The sequence below is a fragment of the Corythoichthys intestinalis genome, chromosome 15 (genome assembly GCF_030265065.1).
Source record: "Corythoichthys intestinalis isolate RoL2023-P3 chromosome 15, ASM3026506v1, whole genome shotgun sequence".
NCBI lineage: Eukaryota > Metazoa > Chordata > Actinopteri > Syngnathiformes > Syngnathidae > Corythoichthys > Corythoichthys intestinalis.
The window spans coordinates 32,559,069-32,576,095 of NC_080409.1; the positions used below are offsets into that span (position 1 = coordinate 32,559,069).

A 17,027-nucleotide genomic window follows, 5' to 3' on the forward strand; every position below is an offset into this window, starting at 1 on the left:
CACATCGAGAGACTGACATTCTTGCCCATTCTTCCTTGCAAAACAGCTCGAGTTCAGTGAGGTTGGATGGAGAGTGTTTGTGAACAGCAGTCTTCAGCTCTTTCCACAGATTCTCGATTGGATTCAGGTCTGGACTTTGACTTGGCCATTCTAACACCTGGATATGTTTATTTTTGAACCATTCCATTGTAGATTTGGCTTTATGGTTTGGATCATTGTCCTGTTGGAAGATAAATCTCCGTGCCAGTCTCAGGTCTTGTGCAGATACCAACAGGTTTTCTTCCAGAATGTTCCTGTATTTGGTTGCATCCATCTTCCCGTCAATTTTAACCATCTTCCCTGTCCTTGCTGAAGAAAAGCAGGCCCAAACCATGATGCTGCCACCACCATGTTTGACAGTGGGGATGGTGTGTTCAGGGTGATGAGCTGTGTTGCTTTTACGCCAAACATATCGTTTTGCATTGTGGCCAAAAAGTTCAATTTTGGTTTCATCTGACCAGAGCACCTTCTTCCACATGTTTGGTGTGTCTCCCAGGTGGCTTGTGACAAACTTTAAACGAGACTTTTTATGGATATCTTTGAGAAATGGCTTTCTTCTTGCCACTCTTCCATAAAGGCCAGATTTGTGCAGTGTACGACTGATTGTTGTCCTATGGACAGACTCTCCCAACTCAGCTGTAGATCTCTGCAGTTCATCCAGAGTGATCATGGGCCTCTTGGCTGCATCTCTGATCAGTTTTCTCCTTGTTTGAGAAGAAAGTTTGGAAGGACGGCCGGGTCTTGGTAGATGATGTTGAAAGCTTGGGAAATCTTTTTGTATCCAAATCCGGCTTTAAACTTCTCCACAACAGTATCTCGGAACTGCCTGATGTGTTCCTTGGTTTTCATAATGCTCTCTGCACTTTAAACAGAACCCTGAGACTATCACAGAGCAGGTGCATTTATACGGAGACTTGATTACACACAGGTGGATTCTATTTAACATCATCGGTCATTTAAGACATCATTGGATCATTCAGAGATCCTCACTGAAACTCTGGAGTGAGTTTGCTGCACTGAAAGTAAAGAGGCCGAATAATATTGCACGCCCCACTTTTCAGTTTTTTATTTGTTAAAAAAGTTTAAATTATCCAATAAATGTTGTTCCACTTCACAATTGGGTCCCACTTGTTGTTGATTCTTGACCAAAAAATTAAATTTCATATCTTTATGTTTGAAGCCTGAAATGTGGCAAAAGGTTGCAAGATTCAAGGGGGCCGAATACTTTTGCAAGGCACTGTATGTACACAATAAATGATGAGGTGCACTAACAAAAAATACGACATAAAGTGATAAAAAGCTGGCAGTTTTAGGCCGACTGGGTCACCGCTTCGTGAAGCCATTCGATTCCCAGCACACACATACTTGTCTCAGTGGTTCTTCCATTTTTTTTTCAAGCGCTGGATGACTTCCAGCCCAGTATTTTCAGCAATCTCCTCCTACGAATTGCTTAATCTTTATAATGTCTTGACGAGACATTGTACAAGTTGTCGTACGTGCTTTTCGTCGATACACTCATCGGCGTAGTCCATTTTTGCGTGTAGCTAAATAACGTTTGACAATGGCGGTGATTTCGCGCTGAACCAGAAACAAGTCTCAGCGGACCAATCACAGTCCATTTCCACCAAGTCACACGCGTTGACGCGACGCGAAGTCAGAAAATTGTGAAGGAACACGAAAGGCTACGGCAGAGGGTCGTAAATCGGGTCTGCCTTGACAGCGCAGGTCTGTCGCAATAGCATAACACGGCCTTAAGTGTTTAGAAGAACAACAACAACCTGAGTGGCCTTCAGCCTGTCAAAAGAACATTTGAAGGAGTTGTGACTAGGATTCAGGAGTAGTGGTCCGCTGATACTAAATGAATGATTTGCTGACCATCACTGTCGATGGCTGTAATGAGTCAAAATGGTCATCTGGATAGGGACATTGTATTCAGTTTTCCTTAAATGAACTTGGTACGTACCGTGACCGTGATCGTGATCACAGCACTCCATGAGAGTCAGGCTGATGTCATCTGACGTTTTTCCCACATCTGCAAAGAATAGAGGGAAGCAATTAGGAGACGACAGTTGAAATCAATTATTAATACGCTCGGCAAGGTGCCGTTGTTGCCCTTCCTGTTGGCCTGCCACAGTCTTTTGTTTCTCCACATAGCTTACCTTCGAGGCGACCTCAAAGTACTCTTCCCAGAAACACCGCTTCCCCCTGCACCCCATCGAAGCAATGCTAATCCGGGAATATTCCCTCCAACATCCTGATGAATTTTGAGGAAAGATCCTCTTTCAGCTGACCTGATACTCTTCCATTGATTCGCATGCATCTTCTATGAAATCTAATGGGAACCTTTGATCCTTATCAACTCCAGCTTTCAGGAGTAAATGGATTTTAGACCACCCAGATGATAATAGAAATTTCGGACCGCAGTAAGAGTATTTTATGCAACAATATAATATAATTTGTGAAAGTTATGTTGGATATCATCATATAACATTGTGTGTCTTTCAAGACAGTTTGAATAATATTGTGTCTTTCAAGACAGTTTGAATTATCATCAAATTACCCTCCTTTATAACTAGACAACTAAGTTACCTGACATTTTTATTAGGGCTGTAAAAATTATTGCGTTAACGGGCGGTAGTTAATTTTTTAATTAATCGCCTTAAAATATTTGACGCATTTAATGCACATGTCCCGCTCAAACAGATTAAAATGACTGCACAGTGTAATGTCCGCTTGTTACTTGTGTTTTGTCGCCCTCTGCTGACGCTTGGGTCCGACTGATTTTATGGGTTTCAGCACCATGAGTGAGCATTGTGTAACTGACATCAACAATGGCGAGCTACTAGTTACAAATGTTGGGGTTTTGTGTGTGTGTGGGGTTTTAATATAAAATTTCTATAACTTGTACTAAGATTTATCTTTTAAGAACTACAAGTCTTTCTATCCATGGATCGCTTTAAGACAGGGGTCCCCAAACTACGGCCCGCCTCCACATTTGGTCCGGCCCCCTGAACATTTTTCCCCCCAATAGTTATTTATTTCCTGGCTTTTTTCTGTGAAGAACCCAGAGAGGGCTATTTTGTTATTATCGATTTAATTAATAGTGTTATTAATATTTATTATTATATTTTATATTATTACCGTATTGGCCCGAATATAAGATGGTGTTTTTTGCATTGAAATGAGACTGAAAAAAAGGGGGTGATCTTATATTCGCGGTCTAGAAATAACACCCATTCACGACGCTAGAAGGCGCCAGATATAATTGAAGTGATCTTCTGTCATGACAGATCTCAGCTACTTTCCCCATTAACGACGCTAGATGGCGCCAGATATCATTGAAGCGATTTTCTGTCATGACAGAGCTCAGCTTCTCTCAAATTTAACCAGTTTGCAATTTTTTATTGCAATGTTTTTCCTGATTCAGATTTGTTTCAAGACTGCAGTTACAGTTACACTTCACTTTGATGGTTAATGAAGTTATTGCAATTTTGTTGTGTTATCACAATAGATTGGTTTATTTACATTTCAAAAACCAGAAGCCATTCATTTACGAATGTGATTGCGCTTTAGTTTACATATTTAAATGTTCAGATATTAAGATTTGAATGAGGAAAAATAGCATGCTTTTTCTCTCCAAGTGTTTCGGATGTACTGTAATTATTTTCTGTATAAAAATTAATTTGGTGTTCAAAAACTTGAGTCTTGAAAAAGAGAGGGTCGTCTTATAATCAGGGCCGTCTTATATTCGGGCCAATACGGTATATTATTATTATTTTTATTTTATTTACTTTGTTCCGTGAAGAATCCAGAAAGGGTGATTTGGTTGTGGCTTTCTGAAAAACAATGCGTTTTTACATTTTGGCACTCCTGCAATCGTCAGACTTTTTCTGTTACAAACTGACCTGGCCCCTCATCAGAGAAAGGAAAAGTTATGTGGCCCTTACAGGAAAAAGTTTGGGGACCCCTGCTTTAAGAGAATGTTAATAATGTTAATGATTTACTGTTATAATAAACAAATACAGTACTTATGTACTGTATGTTGAATGTCTATATCAGTCTTGTGTCTTATCTTTCCATTCCAACAATAATTTACAGAAAAATATGGCATATTTTATAGATGGTTTGAATTGCGATTAATCAAATTTTCAGCTGTAATTAACTCGATTAAAAATTTTATCGTTTGACTCCCCTAATTATTACATGTCCAGTCTTCGTGCAACTGAAAATTTAATACTGTATACTGTATGTTGTTAGATATTGATGTATTACCTTTGGCTCCCGTCGTTCTCCCGAGGGTGGACGCCGTCTGGGATGGGAATGTAAAAGACCATAAAGATGCCATTAAGAAAAACGACGCCCTTTTTTTTTTTTAAAGCCTATTGACTATTAACCTGCCATTGACAATAAGAGATGTCCAATCTATTTAAAAAGGGAAAGCTGATACCAGTAGATTGGGCATCTATCTAGTGACAAAGAAATTTCAATTCATAGAAGTAAATAGGACTGTAAATATTTTCTTATGTATACAAAACCACTATAAATTTTTTATTACTTTTTTGGGGGGGATTTTTATTCATATATATTTTTTTTAATATCAAAAGGGAAAATGGGGAAAATCCAAATAAATATTCTATGATTTCTATCAATTACATTTGTAAAGAATCAAAATGAGTAGACTATCGAAATAATCGATCAGGCCAGCTGATGAGTTAAGGAATGAAATACCTGCTGCTCCATTCCGATGTAAGAGTTCCGCGAGCTGCAGTCCACCGGCGGCGTCTCTTGCCTGATAAAGTCGGCCATCTCGATCCCACCTCCAGGGTCTCTGCGCGCGCACACAAACCCACATTTGTTTTCATCCATGTCCCAGCATGTCATTCATCCCGCTTAATTCTCAGCACAACAGTCAACCGGCTTTACGTGTCGTTCATCTCAATCTTTTCAATCAGTCGATCTGATTAAATGACAGGTGAAGAGTGTACGCCAGGGGTCAGCAACCTTTTTGGTGTGGAGTGCCACTTTCAAATTTTCTTGTCAATCAGTGTGCCACACCAAGATTAATGACACACATACAAATTTTTATATGCAACAGAGCTGTAATTTCACTCTAAAGAAAACAACATGGACATACATTGAAATTGTATGACCTCTTCTTTTTCAATTAACTACATTTTAGATTTTATATTACAAATATAAAAGATGCCTACCCTAAAGCAGAAATGTGAAGTAATTTCATAACATGCCAAATAGGGTCACAATTAAAGTAATTAAACATTGTCCAACAAATAAAGCATGAAAAACTAATTTATATGTTGTATATTTGACAAAATAATCCCGTTTCCGAAGTTCGAGCCTGAAAGGGGACGAACCTGGAAGTGATACGTCACACTCAATGTTCCCTCTAAGCTGCGCGCGTGCGCAATCGCGCACTGCCGGCACCTACTCTGCGCACAAGAAATTCAATGCTGCGCACAAAAAAAAAATCAACAGAAACGTATTAATTGCGTTGTAACTCGGTGAGTGACAGGTGTCCAGCAAATGATACGATAAGGTTCACTTCCGCTACGCAGCCAATCATAGCATTGACATTGCTTGCGTATTGCCCAGCCTGCACGCGCGGTGCAGGTTAGCAAGCTATCAACAATGTGTGAGTGCGGCGGAGTTGAGAGACGCAAAGGCCAACCCCTTATCACTGCGAAACGAACGGGCAGCGACACATCCACTCACCAAGCCAAAGTAAAAAAGAAATGCGGTTCATATAAGATGGAATGGCTGTCGGAGCATGTGCAAATAGACGAACAAGCGGTGAAACTGGGTGATATTTCCCGCGAAGCCAAAGTACCAAGTGAGTTTTCAGAGGGAAAAAAATGGACTGAATGGAAGTTGGACTACCTCAAGCGTCATATTCAGCAGAAAAGTCATTTGAAAGCTGTTGAAAATTACGAAGACTCAAGATGGGACAGGGGATTGGTACATTATTGCGGGAGAGTGCAAAAGACCGACAGAAGAGAAACAAGCTGTCCCACAAAACAAAATCTGACCCAGAGCAAGTTGAAGTTCTCATTGACGGTATATTACTTGCCATCGAAATGAATGCGTCAATGGTGTCAGTTCAACAAATCTGCAATCACATGGCAAAGTATGTGAGTATACCCGAAAGTTGGCGAAGTAAAAACTGTGCCTTTGAATTTGTGAACTCAAACAATGAGATAGTGGAGAATGAGATAATGTGCAGTGTTAAAAATGCACCCTGGCATACACCGATAGTAGATGAGAGCACTGTCATATCAGTACACCAAATGCTAGTCCAATATATTAAGATGTGAAAAATAAGGTACAATTTAAGTCAGATTGGTGTGTATTCTAGTGACATTTATAAAGATATTTTAATTATGGATATTAATCATTAAATGCTCTTACTACTAGATAATTTACGGGCAGTAGAAATGCTAATAGGCGTGAAAAGGCGTGATAATGGTGTGTGGCGGCCATGTACCGTATTTTTCGGACTATAAATTGCAGTTTTTTTTTTTTCATAGTTTGGCAAAAGGTGCATCTTATACTCTGGAGCGACTTATATGTGAATTTATTCACACATTATTATATCATTGTTGCTAGTTAGCATGTTCTTTATGCCATAGTTATCTGAATAACTCTAAATAGCTATGTTACATTAACATACCAGGCATGTTCTCAGTTCATTGTTTATGAGTCATGTAATGTTAGCATACCGTACACTTATTCAGCCTGTTGTTCTCTATTGTATTTTTACTCTAAATTGCCTTTCAAAATGACATGTCTGTTCTTGGTGGTGGATTCTACCAAATAAATTTCCCCCAAAAATGCAACTTATACGCCGGTGCGACAAATACAGGTATGTTTTTACCTTTTAATTGCGCATTTTTTGGCTGGTGCGACTTATATTCCAAAAAATACGGTACACATCTGATGTTGCTCACCGTGGACCGCAGTGTGCTCAGGGAGCTGGTGTGTTTGCTTAGACACATAAAAAATTAGATGGGAACATTGGTCACACCGAGAACAGCGATGGCAGCACTCCATACATACGGCCGCCATACAAAGCCCTTCAAACATTGATTCAAACAGCGATATAAGCGATAGATCGAGCGCAAGGGGGGAGATCCAAGTTTTTGAAGAGTTGGAGGAAGAAGAGGAGGTTGGAATTTCATGTTGGACCTAACATGTATTAGCCAGACGCTAATCAGGATGCAAACAATGTGCCTAGACTACCTGACATGGAATGGAGACAAGACCCAACGAGATTACAAGATTGGTAAGATAAAGGCTGTTGTTATTTTCATGATTGGAAGATGCAGGCATTTGCACATAATTTTATGTTTTTGTCTATCTGATGACATTGTTTAAAAAAATAATAATCAGACTTCATGTTCATTTTGGCAGTTCCGGCAGCTCTCGTGCATATAAAATACACTTTATTGTGGCAACAATAAGAAAACAAAATAATAGCGGACTGCCGCCATATTCGACCGCGAAGTTCTGCTTCTTGCTCATCTTCCAGTCTCCTCCTACTACTCACAGCTCTCCAGTCCCAGCGTCTCTTAAATGGGTCGTGCATAGTGTCTTGTTATGAGCTTTTTGTTGACAAAGGTATCGAACACATGACGTGCTGACAACTTTGTTTCTTTATTAACACATGGAGCTAACAGTCCGAACACAGCTTGGGGCTCTCGGCTGGAAGTGGCGTCTAATGGCGTGAGGAAATATAGTTTTTTCACACAAGCGAACAGATTACAAAGCACCATTCAGTGTTGTCCCGAGACTACATTTCCCATGATTCACTGCGTGACCTGCGCGCTCGCTGATTCGCTGCGAGACATTAAAACCAAAACGCTTGTTGTCAATTGTCACCTGTCAGTGGCTCTCGTAAAACACAAACTAGAAGGCTATCAAGCGATCATCGTGAAAGAAACGCCGAACCGTACAAATGCAATGCAATGCTTGAAGCATGAAAGTGGAAATACATAATACAAATAAATGTGCACAAACTCACTGGCGGTGTGTGTCTCTTACGGCAAAGTGACCATGAATGGCGTACCGCAAGCAACACGTCACGTCCGCTCATTAATATTCATGGCATTAGCTACTGTTGCTAAGTAGGGACAAGCCACCGTTTGTCCCTAATAGGAAATTAATGGAAATCGTGCACAAAGGAGATGTTTACAGAGCTAAACCTAACAATTCTCTCCGAAAATGATGTGCCTGGTGCCAAATTGACTGGCAAAGATGTGGAAGAACATAAAAATGTTCATTTAAAGCAGTGCTTCTCAATTATTTTCTGTTACGCCCCCCCAAGGAAGACGTAAATGTTTCGCGCACCCCCCAACTCTCTGCCGCCACTGTAAATAGTATCATTCGTCTATATTACTATTATAAGTACGCCTCAGCCTAACATTGTGTCCTTTTTTTTCTATTAAAGAAAAAAAGTAACATAGATCAACTTATAATAAAGTATAACTTTTTTAACATTGTGTTGCTTGTAACAGAAAAGACTTAATGCGCATCAATTTGCCTGAAAAAAAAAAAAAAAAAAGTCACATCCAAACTGTAAAAATACACTCAAGGTACATTTTTGACCATTTGATACTGAAAAATAAAATGTAATAAAATCAGTAAATAATAACAAATTCAAATTGATTAGAAACATTTACTCTTCAGGACAACATGCCAAAAAATTTGACCGAAAAAAAACAAAACTGAATAGAAGGGGGGAAAAAGGTCTCTGGACAGAAGGAAAGTTTTTATTTTCGCTGATTCACCACAGTGCTCACTGGTTTACTGATATAACACTGACAAAGCGGGACGATTGTGACAATTGGCAATATTCGGCACATTTTCGCTGAAAAACGTGGCGTCTTAACTGATTTGGCTTCTCCGCTATAATCATTTTTAGACTCAGTAAACAGTGGTCTTTCCTCATTTCCCACTATATTAAAAGTCAAAGGCAAACGGCCCGAAAAAAGCGCATTCTCGGCGGCCGAGGGAGAACCGTAGGTGAGGGCGGTGGTCGTGACGATCCCAAGCCGAAAACAGCACTTCTCGGCCGGACACGTGAGAAAGACAGTGGGTCGCTGCGTGAGTCCAGCTCTGCATGAGTCTCTTCCGTGTGCTCTTGCTTACTTCAAAAATACTGCACGCACTTTGAAAATGAGAGCGCCACTGCCACCCACGGAGTGGATGTGCAAGTACACTTTATTCTAGTACGGCAAAAAAAAAAAAAAAAAAAAGCATGTTCCCCGAGGTCACTCGCGCCCCCCCTGGCATCGCTCTGCGCCCCCCTGGGGGGGCGCGCCCCACCATTTGAGAAGTACTGATTTAAAGAGATGGCTTTAGTGTCGAAGGCTGAAAAAGACGGAAAAAAAAACGAGTCGACCTAAGCATAGCTTTAGCTTTTTTATCGACGCGACTGACAATGACAATCTCCTGTTTCAAAAAGCTATCCTTTACCATCAGCCCTGTCTTTCTTATATATCCTCTGGTTGTGCTACGTCTCTTACCGTTCTTGGGGGTAATTTAGTTAGCTTTGTGTAGCGATGGCAAACGCTACTCAGTGACAGCCAACGAACAGATACCATTGTAATTCTTTTCAGGTCATTCATTGTCAGACAGAGGCAGTACGGCACAACGTTACGCTAAAAAAATACGTTTAAAATATAAAAATGGCTTACCTCTTTGTCCTCTGAAAGACCATGCCAACCCAACATAATGTTTACTGCATATGAAACGTGAATGGATTCGCCGAGCTAGTGTTAAAGTCCGCGCAAGTTGATTCGGTCTTCACATTTTTTTCCTCCCGAGTTTTTGGTTTCCGGAAACGTATGAAGAAAACATCCTTCGTGTGTCGTAATGTCTAGAATCCTTTCTATAAGTTCCAAAAAAGCAATGCGTGATCGGCATGTTGGTTTTTGAAAGATTACCGGAGAAAAGTAGCACTAATTACGTTGGGTCTATGCGAGGGCAGGTCTATAGTGTCCCATTTCGGCTTTACGATGCGACGTCACGGTCTAAAAATAGCCTGCGTGCGGTACGCCATTACCACGACGCCGACCCGCTTATATGCACAGCCAAACCCCTTTCCCGATTGACAGTGGATTAACCCTTTCGGACAAGATCGTAGATGACGCACAATTTAAACACGCTTAACCTAGCCAACGCAACAACAACTATGATCGGGGATTGCCACGAGTTAGATTTTGGCTAACGTCGCTAGCTTCTACGGTTCATTCCACAACAGTTGGCAGCTCTGCTTTGACAAAGTCATCAGTCATCTATCCAAAAATCACACTTAGTTTTTGGCAAATCCTTGATCATAAGCAGAACGGTTAAGGAAGCAGACATCTTCGAAGTGTTTGTAGCAGAGAACACTACTCGATGATGGCGTGAAATTCATTCGCTTCATGAGAACGAAAGATGTCTATTTACGTGCCCTGCTATCCTTTGGCCACTCATACAACTTTTCGTTTGAGTGAGAACAAAACATCGCCGCACACCGCCGTGGCATCTTACCGAGAAGCAATGCAACAAACAATACTGTTCTATGGCGGACTTCCCTCGCACTTCTCAGTGTGACGTAATTTCCGAAGACTGCCGAAGAAAAGCATTTTCGTTGTCAAGGGCGTTGCTATGGGTTAAACAAAGAATCTGGAAGGGTTGCGTTAAAAAAAATGACAAAAATATGCTTATAATTGTTTAGCCATTGATATTATTCAAAAACATGGTTGGCCCACCTTAGTTCATATTTCCGCTTTAATGTAGCCCTGTTTTCCTTGATCGGGGTTGTACTTTGTGACTTTTTGCTGCACACAGGCCTCAGAGTAGTAAGTGGTGAGGCAACTGCGGTGGGGGTTGAGCACACTCTTCATGTGTGAAAATATCTGTAAACACATATATGTGGATCCGAACAATGACAGCAGAGCAAGTGCAATGTTCCTGGGACAGCTGAACTCCGGCACAGCCAGCCAGCAGGTGGCTTTGTTAGGCAAGCCATCAAACAAAACCTCTGAGCTCGACAAGATTGCCTCTTTGATATATTCACCATCGGTAAATGGTTTTCTGTGCTTTGCAATGCAGTGAGCAAAGTGATAGCTTGCTTCGGTGGCAGTGTTTTTAGCAGAGACAAAGGTTTTCAGGGTCCGTGTTTGTTAGCTGTACCTGGATACAGCGCGTTTTAATGTGTTCGCCTTGTCAGACTCATACTTGAATGAATTTTCATGTTTTGTCTCGTAATGTCGTTTGACACTTGTTGTGCAACACACAACGCTCTCGAGGCATAATGCACGGTCATTTTTTTGCACAAAGCCCCACTCATCTGTCCACGCTGGCTGGAAAGGCCGAGATTTTTTTGCTGGAGGAGCTGCCATCATTCATTTATCGCGCGCCTGTGTTTCTGTGGCTAGTTATAGCATGTCTCTCTGTTAGCATGCAAGGAGCAGAGGCAGAGGGGGTTGGAGGGGCGCTCCCGAAAAGCCCCTAAATAACAGGGCGCGCAACTGAAAACGTCTAAATATCAGGTAAAAAGCCGCATTAATTTTTTTATTTTGCCATACGCTCGCGTGTCACTGGTTAACCCTTCGCGTGCCAGTGCTGACACACGTGTAATAGGTTGCCGACCCCTGGTGTACGCAAATCAAAGAAGAGTTTGTCTCTCAAGTAATGGACAGTAATGAGATTTCAAGTCATGATAAGTAGCCGTGAGGTCTATATTTAGCTTAGATGTGTTTTTTTGAAAAACAAACAGCCTGCCAGGGTTTGTCCATAAATCATTTCCACGTGTGGGGATGTTTCATAACTGAGCGAAGATAAACGTCCCGGGAAACGGTCACAAGGAAAACGGCAACAACAACACCTTGCGCACGTATCATTCACTGTGTTTGTCAAACAACTTTATCTTGGCAGAAATTAGAGTTACTCGTACTTAACCCATTTTAAGGCAGTTATTTAACTCATTTGCTGCCATTAACGGCGCTTGACGTCCAATCCATTTTGACTGGGAGAGGATTGGAATGAATTGGAAGTTAACCCTAGTCAATGGCAGGCAAGGAGTGCTAATAAGAAGGAGGAGGAGAAGAATGATATTAAGGACATTATAGCCATAAAAAAAGTAGAGCAAGGAAAAGAAAAATTAAAAAAAAAAAAAAAAAATATATATATATATATATATACATATTAGGGCTGAACGATATTGGGAAAAAAAACTATTGTGGTGATTTTTTGGGGGTTTGTGATATTATATTGCGATATTAAAAAAATATACATATTTTTTAAAGAAATTTTCACTAGATGACTTGAATAGCTGTTTGGAAAGGTTTTGGGTGACTCACCATCACCACAGTGTACAGTGATCCCTCGTTTTTCGTGGTTAATGGGGACCAGAACCCGCCGCGATAAGTGAAAAACCGCGAAGTAGCGCCCCCCCCCCCCCAATTTTTTTTTTGTGTGTGTGTTTTTTGTGCTCAATGTATTTATTCAGATTTAGCATAGGAAAGAGATACATATAAGACATGTTTTTTTCTCACTTTTTCCCCCAAAGTGATTTAAAAAATGTATGTAAATAAATGTTTTTTTAGCACTTCAAATGTCATAATTATGATCAGTTTTAAACATAACTATCCAACCAAATCATTTTTGAACAAGAATAAAGTACTGTAGTAGAAAAATGCTTGGCTTTATTAAATGCTTCTGTTTATCTACCTTAGCTGTGACTCTTGGAGTGACATGTAGAAATTCCAAACTCCTCATGATCACTTCTGGCATTTATTTTATATATCCCCAACGTCTACACACACACATTCGTTCCAGCACGGCATCCTTGCAGAAACTGTTTAATACGTTAAAACGATGATTGACATATTACTCCGCTTTAAAGTCAGCTTCTTGGCAAGATCAAAGACAACGACCATTGTTAACTTTCTTAAGTAAGTGCAGCAGTGACTGTGAGGAACAAAGGGCTGGGAGAGGGAGGGTTTGAGGCCGTGCGCAGATCAGAAAGCAAGGCGTATGTGGATTAAAAAAAAAAACTATCTAAACTTGCGATGGGACTATCGCGCACGTGCACATCGCGATGGCGATGTTTAAACGATATATCGTTCAGGCTCAATACATATATAGGGATGTCGCAATTGCATATTTTTGCACCAGAGGTTTAATGACCTGATTTAGAGAACCTGTCGATAGAGTTTTGATCAGATACCGAAAAAAAGATTTTTTTTTTTTTTTTTTTTAATTTAAATAAATTTGAACAAATGTTTCAAACATGTTACAGGACTGTTTAGTGTTCTGTTTACAATACCTTCTCTTCTGCTTTTTCCGGGAGTGTTGCACAGCATAAATCTATTTTACCGTATTTTTCGGACTACAAGTCGCAACTGAGTATAAGTCGCACCAGCCCAAAAATGCGCAATGAAGAAGAAAAAAACACATATAAGTTGCACCAGAGCATAAGTCGCATTTTTGGGGGAAATTTACTTGATGAAATCTAACACATAGAACAGATATGTCATTTTGATAGGCAATTTAAAATAAAAATACAATAGAGAACAACATGCTGAATAAGTGTACAGTATGATCATGCTACATGATGCATGAACAACAAAATGTGAACGTGACCGGTATGTTAACGTAACATAGCTATTATGTTATTCACAGGGGTGCACATAAGTGGTCCGCATGCGCGCATGCGTACTGGACGTAGACAAACGCGCTGGCCCTCAACGGCTTCCATGCGCTTTTGCATACCGATGGCTGACCACTGTATTTGCGGCGGACACGAGAAAATCACTTCTCAAAATGTCAAAGAGGCAGGGCCCACTGAGTAATTATTTCCGTGTTCCCCCACCCCTGTCAAAAGACAGACAGACGACAGAGACGTCACCGGAGCTACCGAAAAAAGGACTTATGCTGAAAAGTGGCTGCAGGAGGTACCATGGCTAGAAGCAAATGATCCTCGCACGGAAATGTGGTGCAACATTTGCCGTGAGAACAGGGGTCGCGTTAACCGGATATTTTCCGTCGTTGATCGTTTTTTTAAAACGGTGACGGAAAAAACTGAAGTCCGTCCGTCATTTTGACAGGTTGCAATTCACACCCCAGACCACAGGGTGGCGAGTTAGCATATTAATTAGCTATTGTCTCTCTTAATGCATGACGTCGTTGGCTCTTCTGTCAGAATATTGTAGCGTCACCGGGGTCTGGCGGCGGCACCGTGATTGACACATCAACGCGAGGTTCTTATTGGTGCACCCGGTGTGCCAGCGCGTCATCCAATTGTTGGACAAGATTGCCGCCTGTGTATAGACCCCAATCACATGACGTCACAACTCCGCCTCCCTGACCGGTCACAACTCCGCCTCCCTGACCGGAGCCGCCATATTGTGTGTCAGCTCGTCATGTTTACACATTACCGCTACGTACATGCCTCCTATTACGGTGTGTTTTTCTGCTCGTTAATATTAATAATCAAAATGGTGAAGGCGTGTGTGGCGGTTGGTTTCTGTAACAGAGAAGATAGACGGAGAGACTTGAAGTTCTACCGTATTCTGAGAGACCCGAAGATGAGAGCGAGATGGACTGCTGTAATTCGACAAGAAATCTGGGCACCAAACAATCACCACAGACTATGTAGTAGTCTTTTTATATCTGGTAAGATGCATTTAATATATATTTAGAAGATTTTGGGCTGACAACCACAATTAAGATCATTCTGTGACGTTGGTGATTGGGGTCTATATCGTTGCCTCTTTTTCTTTGGGGGCGGAGTTGTTGGCGGTAAGCAGAGTAAAAAGGGAGAAAAATACCACGACTTCCGTGTCTAATTTTTCGCCGCCAAGCAAGCGTTACAATATTAATTAAAAATGAATGAAAACTAAATACTATTGAATATGTCATCATTATCATTTTAAAAATTTAAGTGACGGGTAAAAATAGACTATGACCGGATTTTATTACCCTGTCAGTCAAAATGACAGACAACGAAAATGTCTAGCGCAACCTCTGCGTGAGAATCCCAATGTCGCTAATAAGAGCAGCGCATTTTATGTAGGGTCAAAGAATTTTAGCCATCCAAACTTTGAAAAGCATGAAAAAAACAGAGCATGTGGCAATTAAGCAAACTATCGATGTCAGATAGGACCCCCACTTGCGGACACACAAGTGGCGGAATAAAGTCATTGAAGAAAAGTGCCATGCACTGACAAACGTGTTTTTGCTCGCATTTCACAAAGCTAAACATGCACGTTCAATGAGCTCATATGAGGAGGACATCCCACTTTTACAAAGGCTTGGAGTTAATGTGGGAGCCGCATATGAACGCCCTTTATTTTGAAATAGTGCTTTTATGTTTATTTCTTTACATTTCACTTCAAAGTAATGGCAATTTTGTTGTGCCAGTTGATGTTAATCAAGCGTTAATTGTTTATATAATTAATTAAAGGTAATTGGCTCTAAGTAAAGCTTGTCATAATTTTATCGCATCAGGCGGGTCGGCTGTCAAGCTCAGTGAGGACCAAGTCACATCTCCAGGTCCTCCTCTGAGAACCTGGGCAAAAAAAATATGTGCACCCCTGGTTATTCAGATAACTATAGCATAAAGAACATGCTAACAAGTTTACCGTACCATCCTTGTCACTCCAAAACACCAAAATGACATGTGAAATGATGTAATAATTAAAGATGCATACTAGTATCGGCAGGGGGCGCCGATCCGGCCCGAAATGGTGGTATCGGTATCGGCGAGTACCAACAAAGACGGCGCCGATACCATTTACCGGTCCATTATTATAACATTTGACTGCAGCCTTTTTTTCCCTCCTGGCGCTCACTACACTCTGTCTCTGTGTTGTGTGATGACACGTGAACACTAAGCAGCTATCGCTATTGGCCTGCTCCAGACCAATGAGAACAGGCCAATAGCCACTCCTGACCAATGAGAAGGCCGCTTGGCGGCACCGACATGGCGGCGGTCGGGAAATATTTCAAAATAGAAATCCCGTCAATTAAAATCAATGGCTGCATGCAAGATTTGCGGCCTGAAAGTTTCGAGATGTGGAGTTAAGTTTCAATACCTCGAACCTGATAAAATATTTGAAGACGAAACGTGAACGAACACAACGAGTTTGAGCCTGCAAGAGCAGGACTGCTATCCAGAGGAAGGGCGCTGGACCGGTGCAACAATCTCTGGTCAGTTCACTACGTCAACTTTACTTAGTCTTTTACTTAAAGAATGCTGCAGTAATTTGGGAACTGTTTCCAAAGTAGGGTTGCCACCTTTCAGAAATAGAAATAAGGGACTCCCCCGCCCCTCCCGAAAAAAGGAGGCTAATAGAGAGACGGGATGCTGTGGTCAATTATTATTACTTATAATTGTTAGCGTCCGCAAATGCGGAAACAAGGTTGGACCTCGAAGCGGACAACAAGCGGGGGATACCTACAAAGGTTTAATGATTGCAAACAAAAAATAACACGCGATCGCGGGATAGTAGAAATAACAAAAGGAGTCCGTGACAGCAGGTCGACGGAGCTCAATACTACAAACTCGAAGGTTAACTAAGACAATAGGCAGCGAGCCAAAAAAGCCAAAATAAAAACACTCAAATACCTGCACAGGTTAGAGGTTACAAACGAGTGCAGCACACTAACAGAAAAAAACCCAATACAGGAGCGTAACAAGCAAATGTAGCGAGACTATTGTGCGAGATGTCAAATGGCGATCAGCAAAGCAAATGTCTCGGCAGCCTTCTCTGAGCTCACCCGTGCTTAAATGCTGCGTTGATGAGCCTGCATTGGATTCAGATGCGACGTCAGGAACGCCCCCACTAACAGCCCAGCAACAAAACACAATCTAACCAGCAGCAGAATGTGACAATAATTTCATGAAAGTTGCACTGTTTGGCCTTTGAGAGGTTTAAAAAAGTTTACTCAGTTCATTCAGAGTTTATTATTATGAACTTATT

General features: G+C 41.1%; 1 protein-coding gene across 2 annotated transcripts in view; it reads right to left on the reverse strand.

Annotated features, from left to right (window-relative positions):
- pcnx1 (pecanex 1) overlaps positions 1–17,027 on the reverse strand; it is a 104,914-nt gene that overhangs the window by 76,616 nt on the left and 11,271 nt on the right. For both annotated transcript variants that reach the window (XM_057860366.1, XM_057860367.1), the window contains exons 3-5: positions 4,768–4,867; positions 4,312–4,348; positions 2,003–2,071 (exon numbers count right to left, since the gene is read on the reverse strand). In XM_057860366.1, the coding sequence (XP_057716349.1) occupies positions 2,003–2,071; positions 4,312–4,348; positions 4,768–4,867 (206 nt within the window). The remainder of the gene's footprint in view (positions 1–2,002; positions 2,072–4,311; positions 4,349–4,767; positions 4,868–17,027) is intronic.